The sequence below is a fragment of the Equus asinus genome, chromosome 6 (assembly GCF_041296235.1).
Source record: "Equus asinus isolate D_3611 breed Donkey chromosome 6, EquAss-T2T_v2, whole genome shotgun sequence".
Taxonomy (NCBI): domain Eukaryota; kingdom Metazoa; phylum Chordata; class Mammalia; order Perissodactyla; family Equidae; genus Equus; species Equus asinus.
The window spans coordinates 77926733-77942821 of NC_091795.1; the positions used below are offsets into that span (position 1 = coordinate 77926733).

Sequence of the window (16089 nt, forward strand, 5' to 3'; positions counted from 1 at the left end):
GGCCCTAATCCAAGCTGTTCTTGGATTTGGCAGTGTCGTGCTGCCCCTCCTCCCTTCCCCTTACCACCAGTTTTATTCCAGAACCTGCTTTTCCGAAGTCGGACCTGTTTAATCTCTTAAGTGCATAGTTAGAAAGAGTGGTTGATTACAAAGGCCTCTTCCGGTCCTCACATTTATCCAAACAGGCTCCTGTTCACACAGCAGAGAAATAGGGCAGGGAATCTGGAGGAGGGGAAGGAAGGAGAGAGGGGAGAGGCATAGAGGAAGGGCGGGGCGGGCTCTGTGCTTTTCTCAATGAATGCTGAAGCCTCTGCAGATTTGCATAGGAGCCGACCTCGGCGCGCCGTTGGTTGGCGGGTGCGAGCGGGGCGGGGCGGGCCTGCGTGAACCAGGCAGCGGCGCGGACTTGGCGTTCGAGCCCCGCCCCCGCTGCGGCTGTGGCCCCGCCCCCTCCCAGAGCGCGCTCGCGGCTCCGCCAGCTGCAAGTGGCGGGCACCCAGGCAGATGCGATCCAGCGGCTCTGGGGGCGGCAACGGCGGTAGCAGCTGGTACCTCCCGCCGCTGCTGTCCGGAGGGTCACGGGGCACTGGGCTGCCTTCTGGCCGCCCTCTGGCCAGCTACCCGAAGTCTCGGGGGCTGCCGATGGATGAGGAGCGGGCAAGAAGATTTCGGGCTCTCCTGCCCTGAATGCTTTCCCTCCGCTTCTGCCTTCGGAGCCGCCTTGGTGCCTGAGAACTCTGAGGAGACGAGACGCGGGAGGAGAACAAGGACGCTGCAAACTTGCGCGGCAGCGGCCTGAGACTTTGCTTCACAGCGCGGGCGTTCAGTTCAAGCCCAGAAGTTCGGCGAGCAGTGCAGTCCGAAGACTTCCTGCTACGGAGGTTCGCAGGAGGGTGCACGAGAAAGCAGCCTCTACCCTTGGTTTCCCCCCCAGACGAGGGAGAGGAGCTCAGAGGAACCGAAAGGAGCACAGGAGGCGTCCAGGACAGCAGACACCAGCTCGGAGCCGCCGTTCCCAGCTAGAAAGTTACGGAGGATTGGAGGCCGCTCGAGAGCGGACAGAGCACAGCTCAGGCCGCGGGGGCAGGAGAGGACGGTACTGAATTACCACCTCCCTTCGACCATAGTAGTTTCTCTTGTTCCAGAGCGCAGCGGGCTACAGACGGGGGCGCGGCTCTCGGCGCGGCGAGCGAGAGGTACAGGGTCCCAGCTGCTAAAGCCCTTCGCGCTTCAGGGTCTCTTGACACGCCCCTGAGCTTCCAGGCCCGTTTTACTCAGACTCCTCCTGCTCGCCTCTTTGCAGTTGGAGGAAAGCAAGAGAATCCAGTGCACGCACAATCCCCCAGAGATCAGGTAGAAGGAGCCATTCAGGACTAAGGACTGCTCGGAGCCCCTTTCCCATCTGGGGGCAAGCGAAGGCGAGGCTGGATCCCGGAGAGTCGGGAGACTAGTATAAGCAACCCTCCTCTGGCGGGATGGGAGGTATAGGGCTTCTATGGCGGCTGCTGCCGCTGCTTTCAGCGGCAGCCTCGGGCTCCGGGACCGGGACCGGGACCGGGACCAGCCAGCGCATGGGCTCACCGGCCGTGGGGCCGGCGCTGCAGCCCCGGGAGCCTCTCAGCTACTCGCGCCTGCAGAGGAAGAGCCTGGCAGTGGACTTCGTAGTGCCCTCGCTTTTCCGCGTCTATGCCCGGGACCTGCTGCTGCCGCCGTCGTCCGCCTCGGAGCCCAGGGCTGGCCGGCTGGAGGCGCGCGGCTCGCTGGCTCTCGACTGCGCCCCACTGCTTAGGCTGGTGGGGCCACCACCGGGGGTCTCTTGGACAGCAGGCGCCAGCTCGCCTGCCCCGGCCCCGGCGCGGATGCTGTCCAGGGTGCTGAAGGGCGGGTCGATTCGCAAGCTCCGGCGCGCCAAGCAGCTGGTGCTGGAGCTGGGAGAGGACGCGATCCTTGAGGGCTGCGTCGGGCCCCCAGAGGAGGCGGCTGCGGAACTGCTCCAATTCAACCTCAGCGAGCTGTTCAGCTGGTGGATTCGCCACGGCGAAGGGCGGCTGAGGATCCGCCTGATGCCTGAGAAGAAGGCGTCGGAAGTGGGCAGAGAGGGAAGGCTGTCCGCGGCGATCAGAGCCTCCCAGCCCCGCCTTCTCTTCCAGATCTTCGGGACCGGTGAGCAGCTCCTGCCTGAGCGTGTGGGGATTTGGTTTTTTAGTCACATCAGTTTGCAATCACTTTCCACTAACGCCCGTTTGCAAAATCTCAGGCTCTGGTTATTAGCACGCTTTCCTTTTGCAAACCTCCTCCCCCAGTTAGACCATTTTTCTCCCTGGACGCAGTCAGTCCCCAAGTGTCTTCCTCTCTAGCAACCAAGTTGGGAGGAAAGTTTCTTGGAGGAATTGCAGAATGCCTCCTTCTACTGACTTACACAGGGTCCCAGCCAAAATTGGGTTTCCTTATTCCAGGGCCCCTGGGACAGTTGAAATGCCCCTATTACTTCTATGTTCCAAGCTTAGTTCTAGATCTCAAAGCTATTGCCCTTCTTCCCTCCCCTTGTTACTCTTCCCTGTCACCACAGATTTGGGAATTTGGTACACTTTCTCAGGGAATATAGAATTCCTCTTCATATTGTTCAGTCCTACCCAGCTGTCCCCTCCAAATATTGGCTCACCTAGGGATTGCCTCTGCTTCATTAATTCATTCTACCCACCCCTCTCCCCAACCCCAGTCTACTGTTCATTCTCAGACTCTTGTTCTTCCTCTCAGATGTCATTGAGAAAGCCCCAGAGGAGCTAAGGTACAGGGGACCAGAGGGAGATGTGGAGAGAAGGGGCAAAGTTGCCAAGGTTGTCTTGCTTTGGGGGAGTCACTGTGAAGCCAAGGAGAGACAATAATTGAGTTCCCTGCCTTTCATCCCCCGCCCCCTCCCTCCCCTCCAATTCTTAGCTTGAATGTCTGCAGCAGCAGCTCTGGATGTCAGTCTCTGGCAGGCTTGTTTCACTGCAGATCTCTCTGCTGGAGACTCCTGAAATGAGGTTTCTGTTTCATTTCCTCTCTCATTTTCTTCCCTTATTCACTGAGTTGGGGGTGTGTGTGCAGGCACTTACTTCTAACTCTTCCCATAGTATCCTTTGCCTGGAAAACCAGGTGGTTTTCAATGGATATTTCTCCTATAAGACCACTGGGGAAAGACTCGTGAATAAAATATACAGTGTAAATGAATGAGAAAGGCCAGAAAAGAAATCATGCCTTTTAAAAGCCTACACTAATTCCATTGAGCAAACCCAGCTTCTTTTCTATCATTCTCATCGTCAGAAATAAATGAAATTCTTATGCTCCACTGGTTACTAATGTCTAGTATTAATTGGATGGAAAGCATTGAAAAAGGCCTATTGTAGAGCTACAAGTATCTCCCCTGCTTATCCCAACACACACACACACTCCCACATACACCCAATACAGCAGAGATATCCAGAAGCTGAGGTTCCTCAGTTATTGCACAGAAAACATACTGGTGTGTGGTCCTCAAGGAAAACAGAGTCTGGATGCATATTTCAGCATTAGCATTAGTGGCATTGGCACCTAAAATGACCCCTTTGTGTTCAATGCTGGAATTTATATTTGTCTATAGTAGGAGGCAGGGTCTGATGAGTTTGATAGTGCCTTCTGAACTGAGATGGGAAACCAATACTGTTGTCTCACCACAGGTACTTTTGTAAAGAACAGCTGTGCTTTAAAGTCATTGTGGCCTCTGTGGTTTATACATGCAACAGTCTCTTTTACTGCCTGATGTTTTTGTAATGGCTATAAAAATGACTTCTCTAAAAATGGGGATTTTCTTTCATTTTCATGTCTATGAGCATCTCTGGAGTTTTGCATTCACCTCTTGTTAAATGACCACAGGTCCCAGCAGTCTATATCAGCTATTGTCAGATGTTGGTGACAGGCAAAGGGGTCTTTTCTGCAGCCTTGAACTTGCCTACTATATACAACCAGGTTGCATGAAGTTATCAGTGGGTGTCTCTAAAGAGTCTCATGCTTAGTGCATTTGAAGAATATACTCCAGTCAAGCCTTAGATAAGGAGTTGAAGCTGCTGCGTGGGGGAGTTTCATGTAGAAAGGAGTGAGCTCCAAGAGCTGCTCTGCCTCTGGAAGTAGGGAAGAACTGTGATCATCCCACGTCCTCCCTCAGCAGCACAGTCCATTTGGCAGCTGGACCAAGCCCTTATGCATCATTTGACACATCTAGCAATGCTGTTTTCATAAAGAGCCAGGATTCTGCCATTAAAAGGCTAGAAATTTTGGCTAGGTATTTTTCAGCAGGATTGGGATCAAATGATTATTGATGGGATCAAATAAGACACTAAGTGTAACTGGATGAGCTCCCCATGACCTCAAGAGAGACAAGTAGCTTATTGAAAAGCACTTCAGGCCTTGTGGTGATCACACTTGGAGCAGGCTGGACTCTCCTGTTCTGAGACATATGCTGTCTGCAGTTAGGCAGCCGGCCATGCAGGACTAGCCTCTCACCTTACCACTGCCTCCCTAGCCTCATTCAGATACGGTCACCACTGCAGACCTCCCCATGGAGGGAGTGGACACACCCTGCTATATGATGTTTCATGTTTGGGGCAACATATGTCATTGTGGTTCCATTCATTTTCTTGTATGAAAATTCAAGCTTAGGTTCTCCCACTTGGATTGATTTTGCTATTTATCATGTTTGAGGAAATGGGTTTTTCTTTTTATATAGGCTCTGATTTATAGAAAAGGCATTTAACTCTTCTGTAACGTAAGATCTTCAATTATACAAAGGGAAAATAGGCACGACTCAGCTTATTTCTTCCTGCTTCTGCCCAAGTGATTGGTGGTCTTGTCTAGTGGAACACAATCATGCTGATGGAGCTATCTGTGGGGAGGGAAGGAGAGAGGATGGGTGTTCTGCCACCCCTTGTGGTGAGGGGCTTGGAGCAGACTATTTTTCTCAGACTGAAGAGAGCTTCCTAAATCTGAGCAGGACCATGACTAGGGATGTGGTAAAAATGGAAAAGCACCCAGTCAGGACAAAGCAAGACTTTCATATTTCTTGTTTGGTCTTTCTGAGAGGACAAAAGGATGTCTGAGAGGCCTTATAATGCATGACATGCTAATGTTTTTTTCTTTGTGGGCTGCTTTGAATTCATAAATGAGATCAGTGTTTCAAAGTCTGAGGCAGTTCCCCAGAGCACCCATTCATGGAGAAGAGGTAGAGAGGCAGTTGCTGGGACTGTATGAATGGTGATGCACCATCCTGGGACAGCCCAGACCTCAGAAAAGGTGTTTACCCAGAGGCTACCACATTGCCAACAGCTCCACTTTGTAACCTGTTTTGTAGATGTTCTGACGTCTTGCTTCCGTATTCCCCCAGGCTGATGATGACCTGTGGGATAGGAGGGCCTGTTTCCCTTTAAACACCTCCCTTCCCACTCCAGGAAAGGGGTTATATGACTGGGGACTTTACATGTACTATAGAGAGGCCTGAGCAATTTTAAGTGGATGTATGCAATGCAATATACCTGACTGTTGACCTCACGTATCTGTCAGTCTCTTCCCATTTCATTTCTGGAGAGGGCAAAGAGAGCAAAGGAAGATAGAGAGGAAATTGGAGCTCCCAGAAGGGATATCAGTTATTGGAGGTGAATTGGGAGAGTTGGAATTAGTCCAGAGAAGAGCACAGAGCTGATTTAAGAGTTGAAGGGACTGATTTACGATGAAAGATGAAAAGAATTAAATATATATGGCTGGGCTAAGTGGCGATGAAGGGAAAGCCATGGTAACAATCTACAAATCTCTGAGGAGGGAGAATGGCAGTGAAGGAGATGAGTTATTTAGTGTGGCCCATAGAAGTAATAGGATGAGACTTGCAGAAGGAAACTTCAGGTTGAATATCAGGGAAACCTTATTTTCTGAAATTGATATTCCTCTGACTATGGAATGGAATTCCAAGAGGGCAAAGAGTAAGGTGAGATGTGGGTCAGACAAGCCACAGCATTCATAATTAATCAGTTCTGTATTTTCAGATGTTGAGAAGCCACAACAGACAGGAGAGCTGGGATAGGGAAGAGCAGCAGGTATCAGGATCTTTTGGGATACAACTCTTGAGAGCCTTTGGGTACTGGTTTTTCCAGGGGGAAAAGAAAATGATTTCATATGTCTGTTTGAAGTTGATAGGAAGCACTTACAGAAGGTTGATACTGGAAAAAATATTTTGAAATACAGGGCTTGTTCGTCCCTACCTCCAGATTAAACATAGAATATTTTTCTGGTGTGCTGTGTGTACATCCACTCGGGGGAGGCACACTTGCCAGGGCATTATGCATCTAAGATGCATCTATAGGCGTGTGCGGCATTGAGTCATTGGGCAAGGCGGAAGGTACCTGGGTCTTGAGCAGATGAGATCAGTTGTAGGTTTGGTGGAATCCTACTGGTTAACTGAAAACCCTTTGAAATGCTGAGAATATATATGACCATTTGAAAGATGAAGCTCATCTAAACCCAACTGATCCTTTCACAAGTCAAAACCAGGTAAAAGAAGATCCATGAGGAGTTTGTGTGTGGGGTATGGGAGGAGAGTGTTATCATTAATAAAAGCGAATGCCTTTATAAGGAAGTTTGTCTGCTGAAGGTCAGGAGGGCCTGGCCTGCAGGTGAGAGAAGAAGAGAGGGAGAGTTGGGTCTGCAGAAGTTGCAGCTTCCTGCCACTCTTAGGATTACTGCCTGATAACCTCACTTCATGGGAATTTGCCCAGCCTGACTCATAAAGGACATTTTGCTTTCCTTTATAACCATTATTAATGTCTTGTTACAGTTATGTGAGACTTTACAATTTATAAAGGGCACATTTATTATTTTTACCAATCCTACAGTAGGCAGGGCAAGTATTTGCTTTATTTTATAAATGGAGTAACTGGAATCCAGACATTTGATAACACTTTTTCAAGCTTATACAGATAGAAAGTGGTAGACCTGACATTTTCATTTATGTGTTGAGAGGTTTTGAGATGCTAGATGCTGTGCTAGGTACTGACTAGGACCACAGATCTCCTTGCCTTCACATCAAGGCCCTTTTCACTAAGGGAATCATCTCAAGGTGCAGATTAATAAACAACCAAGACATGTAAATAGATGAAAAGCTTTACATTATCCTTATCAGAAGGCCATGCAACAAATATTTGGTGGTCAATAGCTGTGACTTGGAAAAGTTCCTTAAGATCTTTGAGGCTCAATTTCATCATTAGAAAAACGGGAATAGTTATCTCAAGGTATTGTCATGGAGAATAAATTAGATGATACATGTAAATCCTTAACCCAGTGCCTGACACATAACATAGTGCTCCATCAATATGAAGCGTATGGTTTTTCTAGCAGCAGCAAAACCCCAGCGTTTGAATGCACAGATTGTGCACTCTACAACTCCAAGAGTTGTGTATACATTTTAGTCTATTTGAATGGTGCCATCTGGAGTTGTGTAGTTCCTTTGTGTGGCTGTATGTGGCAGTAGTCGTGATACTGTGGGTTCCCCATGTGACCAGTTTCTATTGTCTCGCCATAGACGGCCTGTCTTTCCTAGAAATGTGCATGAAGAGCAGGGTTGAGGTATGGTATTTACTTCATTTCTATCAACTAATATCCTCTTGTAGGTCTTTTGATCTTGGATTCATCCAAAGATTCAAGCAGCATATTCATAATCCAATTCTTTTTTCTTCTACAGAAAGAAACTAAGCTTTAACTTTATGAAAATATGAAATCTAATACTGATGAAGAACAAGATAGAGGCATTACGGAAGAGTAGTTTTGTTATGTGGAAGGCAGGAGAGAGATGGAGAGCACCAACTGGTTAATGGACATGAGCCCGTTAAGAGCAGTTAAACCTTTTAGATTTCATGGAGACACATAGCCCAGGGACTTGAGTGGGAGGCTGCCTCAGGAAAGTGCCTCAACCTAAAAGGCTCTTAAGCATCCATACAGCATTTTATAGGTGGTGTTTTTTATGAACCATAGCTGAGCCATTGCCTCCAAAAGACGCACGTGGACATCATCTTTGCTTGGGAATAGATGAAGAATAGGGCATGTTGGTGAGGATGGTCATAGGTCCAGGGGTCACATGGAGAGAGCTATGAATAAAGCTATCAAGGAGCCTTCTTCCTTAGAGACATTGTGTTGTCCTCTAGGCTCAGATGTGGCCAGTGTAACTTAACCTAGTGATGACCTAGGCTCTTTCACACAGGTCAAGGTATAAGGGGGAAGCAGTTAAAAGACAGTGTTGGCCTGGTGATGGGGTAGTGAGAAGGTGGGAGGTACCCCAGTAACTTTTGTGGTGAGCCAGATTTCTCAGAACAACTTCTTTTTCATCAGTAAATCTTGTGATGAAGTTTCCAGCTGGGCCGTTATGAGCTTGGGTTCTTTCTCAGGGAAATTCTGTCAGATTCACTTGGTGATATAGGCATTCCAGAAAGTGGGAGGTCCCAGAACAGGGCTGAGGAGAGCTCCCTTGGGGCAGATAAACCCAACCATGTGGTTAAATAAGAGTCTTTGTTCCTTGAACCTTCCGTTTCTGGTTAAGTAACAACAAATGCCTGGAGAGGTAGGCAGTCAGAATTTGCTGGAGTAGGGAAAAGGCTAAAGGGAAGGTCTGAAAAATGTATGGAAAAAACCCAAAGGAAATCTAAGCAGGCTTAAAGGAAATCAGGCAAATAGCCAAAGGAAATCAGAAGGAAAATTTAAATCATTGACTATATTTTTCTTTTCCTCTTATTTATCTTTTATTCAGTTTTCTTTGGAATATGGGTTCATGAGGATGGGCATGGGTAGGATTCTTTATAGATCCTTTCCATATTCTCAGCCCAGATCATTAGAGTAAGTGTTCTGTGGTGGAGAGAGCACTACATTGGGAGCTAGAAGACTTAGATTCTCTTATGATATTTGCCTTTTATTAGCTTTGAAATCTTGTGCAACTCCCTTAAACTTGTTGAGCCTCTGGGTCTTTGTTCCTAAAGGAGATAACACATACCTTGTCTTGGCTACCTCATGGAGTCACTATGAGTGTTGTATGGTGTAACCTAAGTAGAAACTCCAGTCTGGGTTATTCAGAAATAAATATATAATGCAGTAGAAAAATGAATATGCAAGATCATAAAAAGTGCTGAGATTCTTCTTCATCCATTCGTGGTTTCAGCCAACCCTTGGCATTAGGAGGAGCAGTACAAGGTCCCAGCTTTGAGGCAGGCCTTGGGGTTCAGTTAACAGCCCAGCAGCCCTGAAAATGGATTGTGTGGCCCCTCTCCAAGGTTTCTCAGGATGATGTTCTTCTATTGAAGTCATTTTGCCCAATGCCAGACTTTTCTGGAAGAGAATCCCTGGTAGTGGGACACAGGAACCTGCATTTTAACAACAGAATATGATTTCTTTTAAAATTGAGGGATTACAAATACAATTGAGTGTGTTAATCTTGTGTACAGCTTGCTGATAATTCACATATGCAACATCCATATAATCACCATCCAGATAAAGATACAGAACATTTCTAGCACCCCAGAAAGTTCCCTCCTGTCCTTTTCCAGTCGGTATTCATCCCTCACCCAAGGTAACTATCCTGATTTCCACATCATCAATTAGTTTTCCTTATTCTTGAACTTCATGTAGGTGGAATCATATGTCTGTCCTCTTGTGTGTCTGGCTTCTTTTACTCAACATGATTTCTGTGAGATTCATCAGTTTTGCTGTGTGTACCATGTTCTTTCTTTTTTATTGTTGTATTGTATTCCTTTATAAATATATCACCCTTTTAAAATCCATTTTCTTTTTTATTTTTCCTGCTAATGAATTAGATTTTTGGGAAATCAAAAATAAAAGTCAATATCAACTAATGGATAGAATAAGTCACAGATGTGGGGTTGAAGCCCTGCTCTACCATTTATTGGCCCAATGCTATTTATTTTCTTCTCTTTGAACTTCAGTTTTCTTTTTTGTAAAGTGAGAAAAATAATACCTATCTCTCAGGGTTGTTGTGAAAATTACATGGGATAAGGCAGGTAGTAGGCCCTGACCCACAGTTGGTATTCAACAAGTGTTAGTGTTTTCCCCCAGTTCTTGAGCTTATTTTTTCCCTTGGTGGCCAGAATGGATCTTTCAAAACTTCCTGAAGCAGAGAAGGGGAACCTTTATACAAGTGAGGTCCTTAACTGAGGGGAAAGTAACAACCAAGGACCATGTAAGTTATGTGCATTAATTTCGAATAAATAAATTTATTTATAAATAAAATAATTTTAATAAAACAAAATATTTCTTACAGTTTTAAAATTAAGAAAGTAAATCAACTATTCAATAAATAATCACAAATTTTAAAAATCTTTGGTCTTATGTTCAGATCAGTTAAAGAAGAGACAAAAAAGTCTAGAGGAGACATAAAAAAAGATGGATAGAAACACAGCCACAGCCACTTTTACATAAACAGAGACACAAAAATGACTGAGAATGACAGAGACACAAGTAGAGACACTAAGAGAGGAATGTGTTAGAAGAGGCAACCCAGGAAAGTCAAAGGCAGGAATTATCTCCTGGACCCTGAGAAGCGTAGATATAGAAAAAGAGACCAAAAGAGTGACAGAAAGAGAATGGGGGTAGAAGAAAGAGGAGGGAGGGAACAGTTGGTTATTTTTGGCTGGGAAAGATTCTGACAAATCTGATTTTTGGTGTCAAAATCTGCACTCTGAATCTATGGCCAACATTATATGATGGTTATTTTCAATTTTATTGAAGTATAATTCACATACAATAAAATGTACCTATTTTAAGTGTACAGTTTGATTTGTTTTATAAATTTATACACCTGTGTAACCACCATCCTAATTATGATATGGAACATTTCTGTCAACCCCCAAAAGGTCTTTCTTGACCTTTTGCAATGAACCCCCTACACTTCCTGCTTTAGCCAACGTCTGATTTGATTTCTATCACGATATGTTAATTTTCTCTGTTCTGGAGGTTCATATAAGTGGAATCATACAATATGTTCTCTTTTGTGTCTGGTTTCTTTCACTTAGAATTCTAATGCTTTAAAGATTTATTTGTGTAGTTGTGTGTATTAGTAGTTCATTTCTTTTTATTGTTGAATAGTATTCCGTTGTATGAGTATACCACAACTTGTTTATCCGTTTGTCTTTTTTTTTTTTATCGTTTTTTTTTTTCTCGCCAAAACCCCAGTACATAGTTGTATGTCCTAGTTGTAAGTCATACTAGTTCTTCTATATGGGACACCACCACAGCATGGCTTGATGAATGGTGTGTAGGTCCACACCCAGGATCTGAACTGGTGAACCACCAAAGCAGAGTGTGCGAACCCAGCCACTCGGCCACTGGGCCAGCCCCAATCCATTCATCTTTTGATGGTTGATTTCAGTTTGGGGCTTTCATGAATAAAGCTGTTATGAACATTTTGTATACAAGTTCTTTTGTGGACATATGTTGTCATTTCTCTTAAATCCATTATGGAATTGCTGCATTGTATGGTAAATGTATGTTTAATTTTATAAGAAATTGACAAACTGTTTTTCCAAGTAGTTGTGCCATTTTACATTCGCACCAGTAATGTATGAGAGTTCCGCTTGCCCCACTTCCTTGAGAATACTTGTTATTGTCAGAGTGTGGTGGCATCTCATGGTTTTAATTTACATTTCTTTTGTATTGGTTGTCTAATATTGCATAGGAAATCACCCCAAAAGTTTGTGGCTCAAAATACTACTAATAATTTATTATCTTTTATAGTTTCTACAAGTTAGGAATTTGAGAACAGCTTGGCTGGGTTATTTTTGCTTGGAGTCTTTCATGAGATTATAGTCAGAGCAGCCAAGGCTGCAGTCATTAAACCTTGACTGAGGCTGCTGGATCCGCTTACAAGGCTGGTGAGCTTGGGCTGGCTATTGGTGGGTGGTCTCAGTTTTTCTCCAGGTGGTCTTCTCCACAGTGCTGCGAGAACATCCTTATGACATAGTGTCTGGTTTCCCTCAGAGTGAGCGTGTATTAAGATGATCATATAGTTTTTCTTCTTTATTTTGCAAATATGATGACTTACAGTGTTTGATTTTTAAATGTTGAATTAGCTTTACATTCCTAGGATAAACTCCACATGGTCATGTCATATTATCCTTTTACATATTGCTGGATCAGTTCACTAATATCATGTTGAGGATTTCTGCATCTATGTTCATGAGGATTGTTGGCCTGCGACAGGCTTTAGGGTCTGGGTGATGCTGGGTTCATAAAATGAGCTGGAAAGTGTTCCCTCTACTATTTTTCCTGGAAGAGGATTGCAACCTTTTCTTTCTTAAATTTTTGTTTAGTAGAATTTGCCTCTGAAGCCATCTTGGCCTGGTGTAGTCTTTCTTGGGAAGTTTTAAATTACTAATTAGATTTATTTAATAATAATTATTGGATTATTCAGATTATCTATTTCTTTTGGAGTGAAGTTTAGTTGTTTGTATCCCAAGAAATTGGTTCATCTAAGTTGCTGAATTAATGCAAGTTAAGTTGTTCATAGTATTCCTTTATCATTTTTCATGTTTGATATTGGTATTTGCATTGTCTCTCTCTTTTCTTTATGGTTATTCTGGCTAGAGCTTTACCAATTTTATTGGTTTTTTCTCCCCCCAAAACCCAGCTTTTTGTGATAGTGATTTCTTCTATTATTTTTCTTATTTTAATTTCATTGATTTCTTCTTTTATTTTATCTTTCCTTCATTTTGTTTGCCTTTGGTTAAATTTGCTCTTCTTGCTTCTAGTTTCTTTTTTTTCTTTCTTTTTTTTTTTTTTTTAAGAATCACCCTGAGCTAACATCGATTGCCAATCTTCCTCCTTTTTTGCTTGAGGAAGACTAGCCCTGAGCTAACTTCTGTGCCAGTCCTGTTCTATTTTGCATGTGGGTTGTCATCACAGCATGCCTGAAGAGTGGTGTAGGTCTGCTCCTGGGATCCGAACCTGTGAACCCACACTGCCAAAGTGAGCGAGCCGAAATTAATCACTATGCCATGGGGCCGGCCCCCCTCTAGTTTCTTAAGGTTAAAGCTTAGATCACTGGTTTGAGACCTTTCTTCTTTTTTTGACAGGAGCATGTAGTGCTAAAAATTCACTCTAATAGCTATTTCAGCTGCGCCTCATGAATTTCATTATGTTGTGATAAAATTTCATTTACTTTCAGTTAAAAATATTTTCTAATTTTCCATTTGGTTTTCTCTTTGACCCATGGTTATTTATAAGTGTGTTTTATTTCTGAATATTTGGGGATTTTCCAGATATCTTTCTCTTATTGATTTCTAGTTTAATTCTGATATGGCTGAGAACATACTTAGTTTGATTTCAATTATTTAAAATTTGTTAAGGTTTGTTTTATGGCTCAGAATATTGGCTCTCCTGTTGAAGGTTCCATGTATACTTGAAAAGAACATGTTTTCTGCTGTTGTTGGGTGGAGTGCTTAGTCAATGTCAATTAGGTCAATTTGGTTAATAGCATTGTTCAGGTCTTTTCTATGCTTACTGTTTTCTGTGTGTTTGTTATATATGTTAGCAATGGAGGAGTGCTAAAGTCTCTTAAGTTTTTGTTTTGTCTGTTTCTCCTTTCAATTCTATCATCTTTTTAAAGGCTTCGTTTATTTTGAAGCTCTATTATTAGGTGCCTACACATTTAGGATCGTGGTGCCTTCTTGATGATTTGACTCTTTTTTTTTTCAGGAAGATTAGCCCTGGGCTAACATCTGCCACTAATCCTCCTCTTTTTGCTGAGGAAGACTGGTCCTGAGCTAACATCTGTGCCTATCTTCCACTATTTTATATGGGACGCCTGCCACAGCATGGCTTGACAAGCAGTGCATAGGTCCGCACCTGGGATCTCAACTGGCAAACCCTGGGCTGCCGAAGTGGAATGTGTGCACTTAACTGCTGCACCACTGGGCCAGCCCTGATAATTTGACTCTTTTATTATTATTATGTAATATCTCTTTTTATCCCTGGTGATATTTATATTTTGAAGTTTATTCTGATTGATATTAATATAGCCACTCCAGGTTTCTTTTGATTAGTGCTTGTATGGTATATCTGTTCCATTTTTTTACTTTTAATCTATTTATTAATTTAATCTGTTTATTAATTTAAACCCATTTAAAGTGGGTTTCTTGTAGAAAACATATAGTTAGATCTTATTTTTTTTTTAATTCAATTTCACAATGTCTGTCTTTTAGTTGGTGTGTTAGGCCACTTGTGTTTAATGTTATAATTGATATGATTGGATTTAGGTCTACCATTTTATTATTACTATTATTTGTTTCTCTCCCTGTTTTTTGTTCTTCCCTCGTCTCTTTCCTGACATCTTTTGGGTTATTTGAATATGTTTTAGTATTTCAGTTTTGATTTATCTATTTTTTTGGCTTATCTCTTTGTATTATTATTTTAGTGGTTACTCTGGACATTACATATATATGTGTATATATATTTATTTGTATATATATATATATAAAACTTTCATAGTCTACTTCAAGTTGACATTTTACTGCTTCACTACAGTGTCCCTTTACTCTCCTCGTTTATATTATAGTTGTCATATGTGTTATATCTACATAATTTAAAACTCTGCTAGACAAATTTTATATATTTATTTTGCTTTTGGGAGTTATACATATCTTTAAAAACTTAAGAAGAGAAAATTAGTTCTTTATATTTACCCAGAGACATACCATTTCTTTTGCTTTTCCTTCTTCCTGAAGTTCCAATTTTTCCTATTTATCATTTTCTTTTAACCTAAAGAACTTCATTTTACATTTCTTTTAGAACAGGCCTTCTGGCAACAAATTCTCTTAGTTTTCATTTCTCTAATAATGTCCTTATTTCATCTTTATTTCTGAAGTATATTTTTACTGGGCACAGAATTCTGGGTTGACAATTCTTTTCTTTTCACACTTTAAGAATGCTATTCCTCTATCATTCATAGTTCTGGATGAGCATTCTGCCATTAAATTGTTCTTCTCTATATGTAGCTGTTTTCAGGATTTTTTTCTTTGTCTTGGTTTTCAGAAGTTTGCTTTTGATGACTTGTGCATGATTTTATTTGTCTTTATCCAGTTTGCAGTTTGTTGAGATTCTTGAATCTGTAAGTTTATGTCTTTCATAAAATGTGGGTAGTTTTCAACCATTATTTTCTCATTTTTTGCTGCACCAATATCTTTCTCCCCATCTCTGAGTCTCCAATTACACAGCTATTAAACCTTTTGATATTGTTTCACATACTTTTGAGGCTCTGCTAATTTCTTTTTTCAATTTTTTTCTCTTTATTCTGCAGATCAGACAATTTCTATGATCTATCTTTAAATTTACTGAATCTTTCCTCTGTTGTCTTGATTTTGCTATAATTTTTAAGATATTCTACTTTTCAGTTTAAATTTTCCATTTTAAAATAATTTTATATAAATTACATAATTTAATGTATATGATTTAAATAATTTTAAATAATTTCTATTTACTTACTGAGAACTACCTTTCTATCTATTTTCCACAATGTGAAGTCTTGCCTCATGGAACATAGTTATAGTAGCTTCTTTAAAGTCTTTGTCTGATAATTCCAACATCTGCATCATCTCATTATTGGTATTTGTTGATTATCTTTCCCCTTAAGAATTGGTCACTTTTTATCTTTTGTATATTGAGTAATTTTAGATTGTATCCTGGAAAATTTGAATGTTATGTTGTTTGCTCTGAGACTTGGATGTGGTTTAAATCTTAGTTTTATTCTCAAAGACTTTGTTATGCTGCTTTGAGTCTGTCCACACATGTGCTGCTCAGAGGTGAGCTGGGACCCTTGGCCAGTTTCTTCAAAGAAGTTGCATATTTCCCTCTCCAACTCTCTTCTCTTTGAGTTTCTTCTTAAACTCAGAGTTTTACATATCTGTTACTATTGCATAATTCCTGCAATTAGGGTTGCCTCAGGCAAAACAGAGAGATAAGAAAGAGAAAGAAAACAGGACTTTCCTCCATACTCTTTGGCTTAAGGGGACCCCTTCCCTAGTCCTCTAGCCTGGA

General features: G+C 42.2%; 1 protein-coding gene across 1 annotated transcript in view; it reads left to right on the top strand.

The window, feature by feature from the left end:
- The first annotated feature begins 387 nt into the window (after positions 1–387).
- The window catches only part of ALK (ALK receptor tyrosine kinase), a 662750-nt gene continuing 647048 nt past the window's right edge, over positions 388–16089 (top strand). Inside the window, exon 1 of the mRNA XM_070512354.1 lies at positions 388–2163. Within this exon, the coding sequence (XP_070368455.1) occupies positions 1476–2163 (688 nt within the window). The 5' untranslated portion in view covers positions 388–1475. The remainder of the gene's footprint in view (positions 2164–16089) is intronic.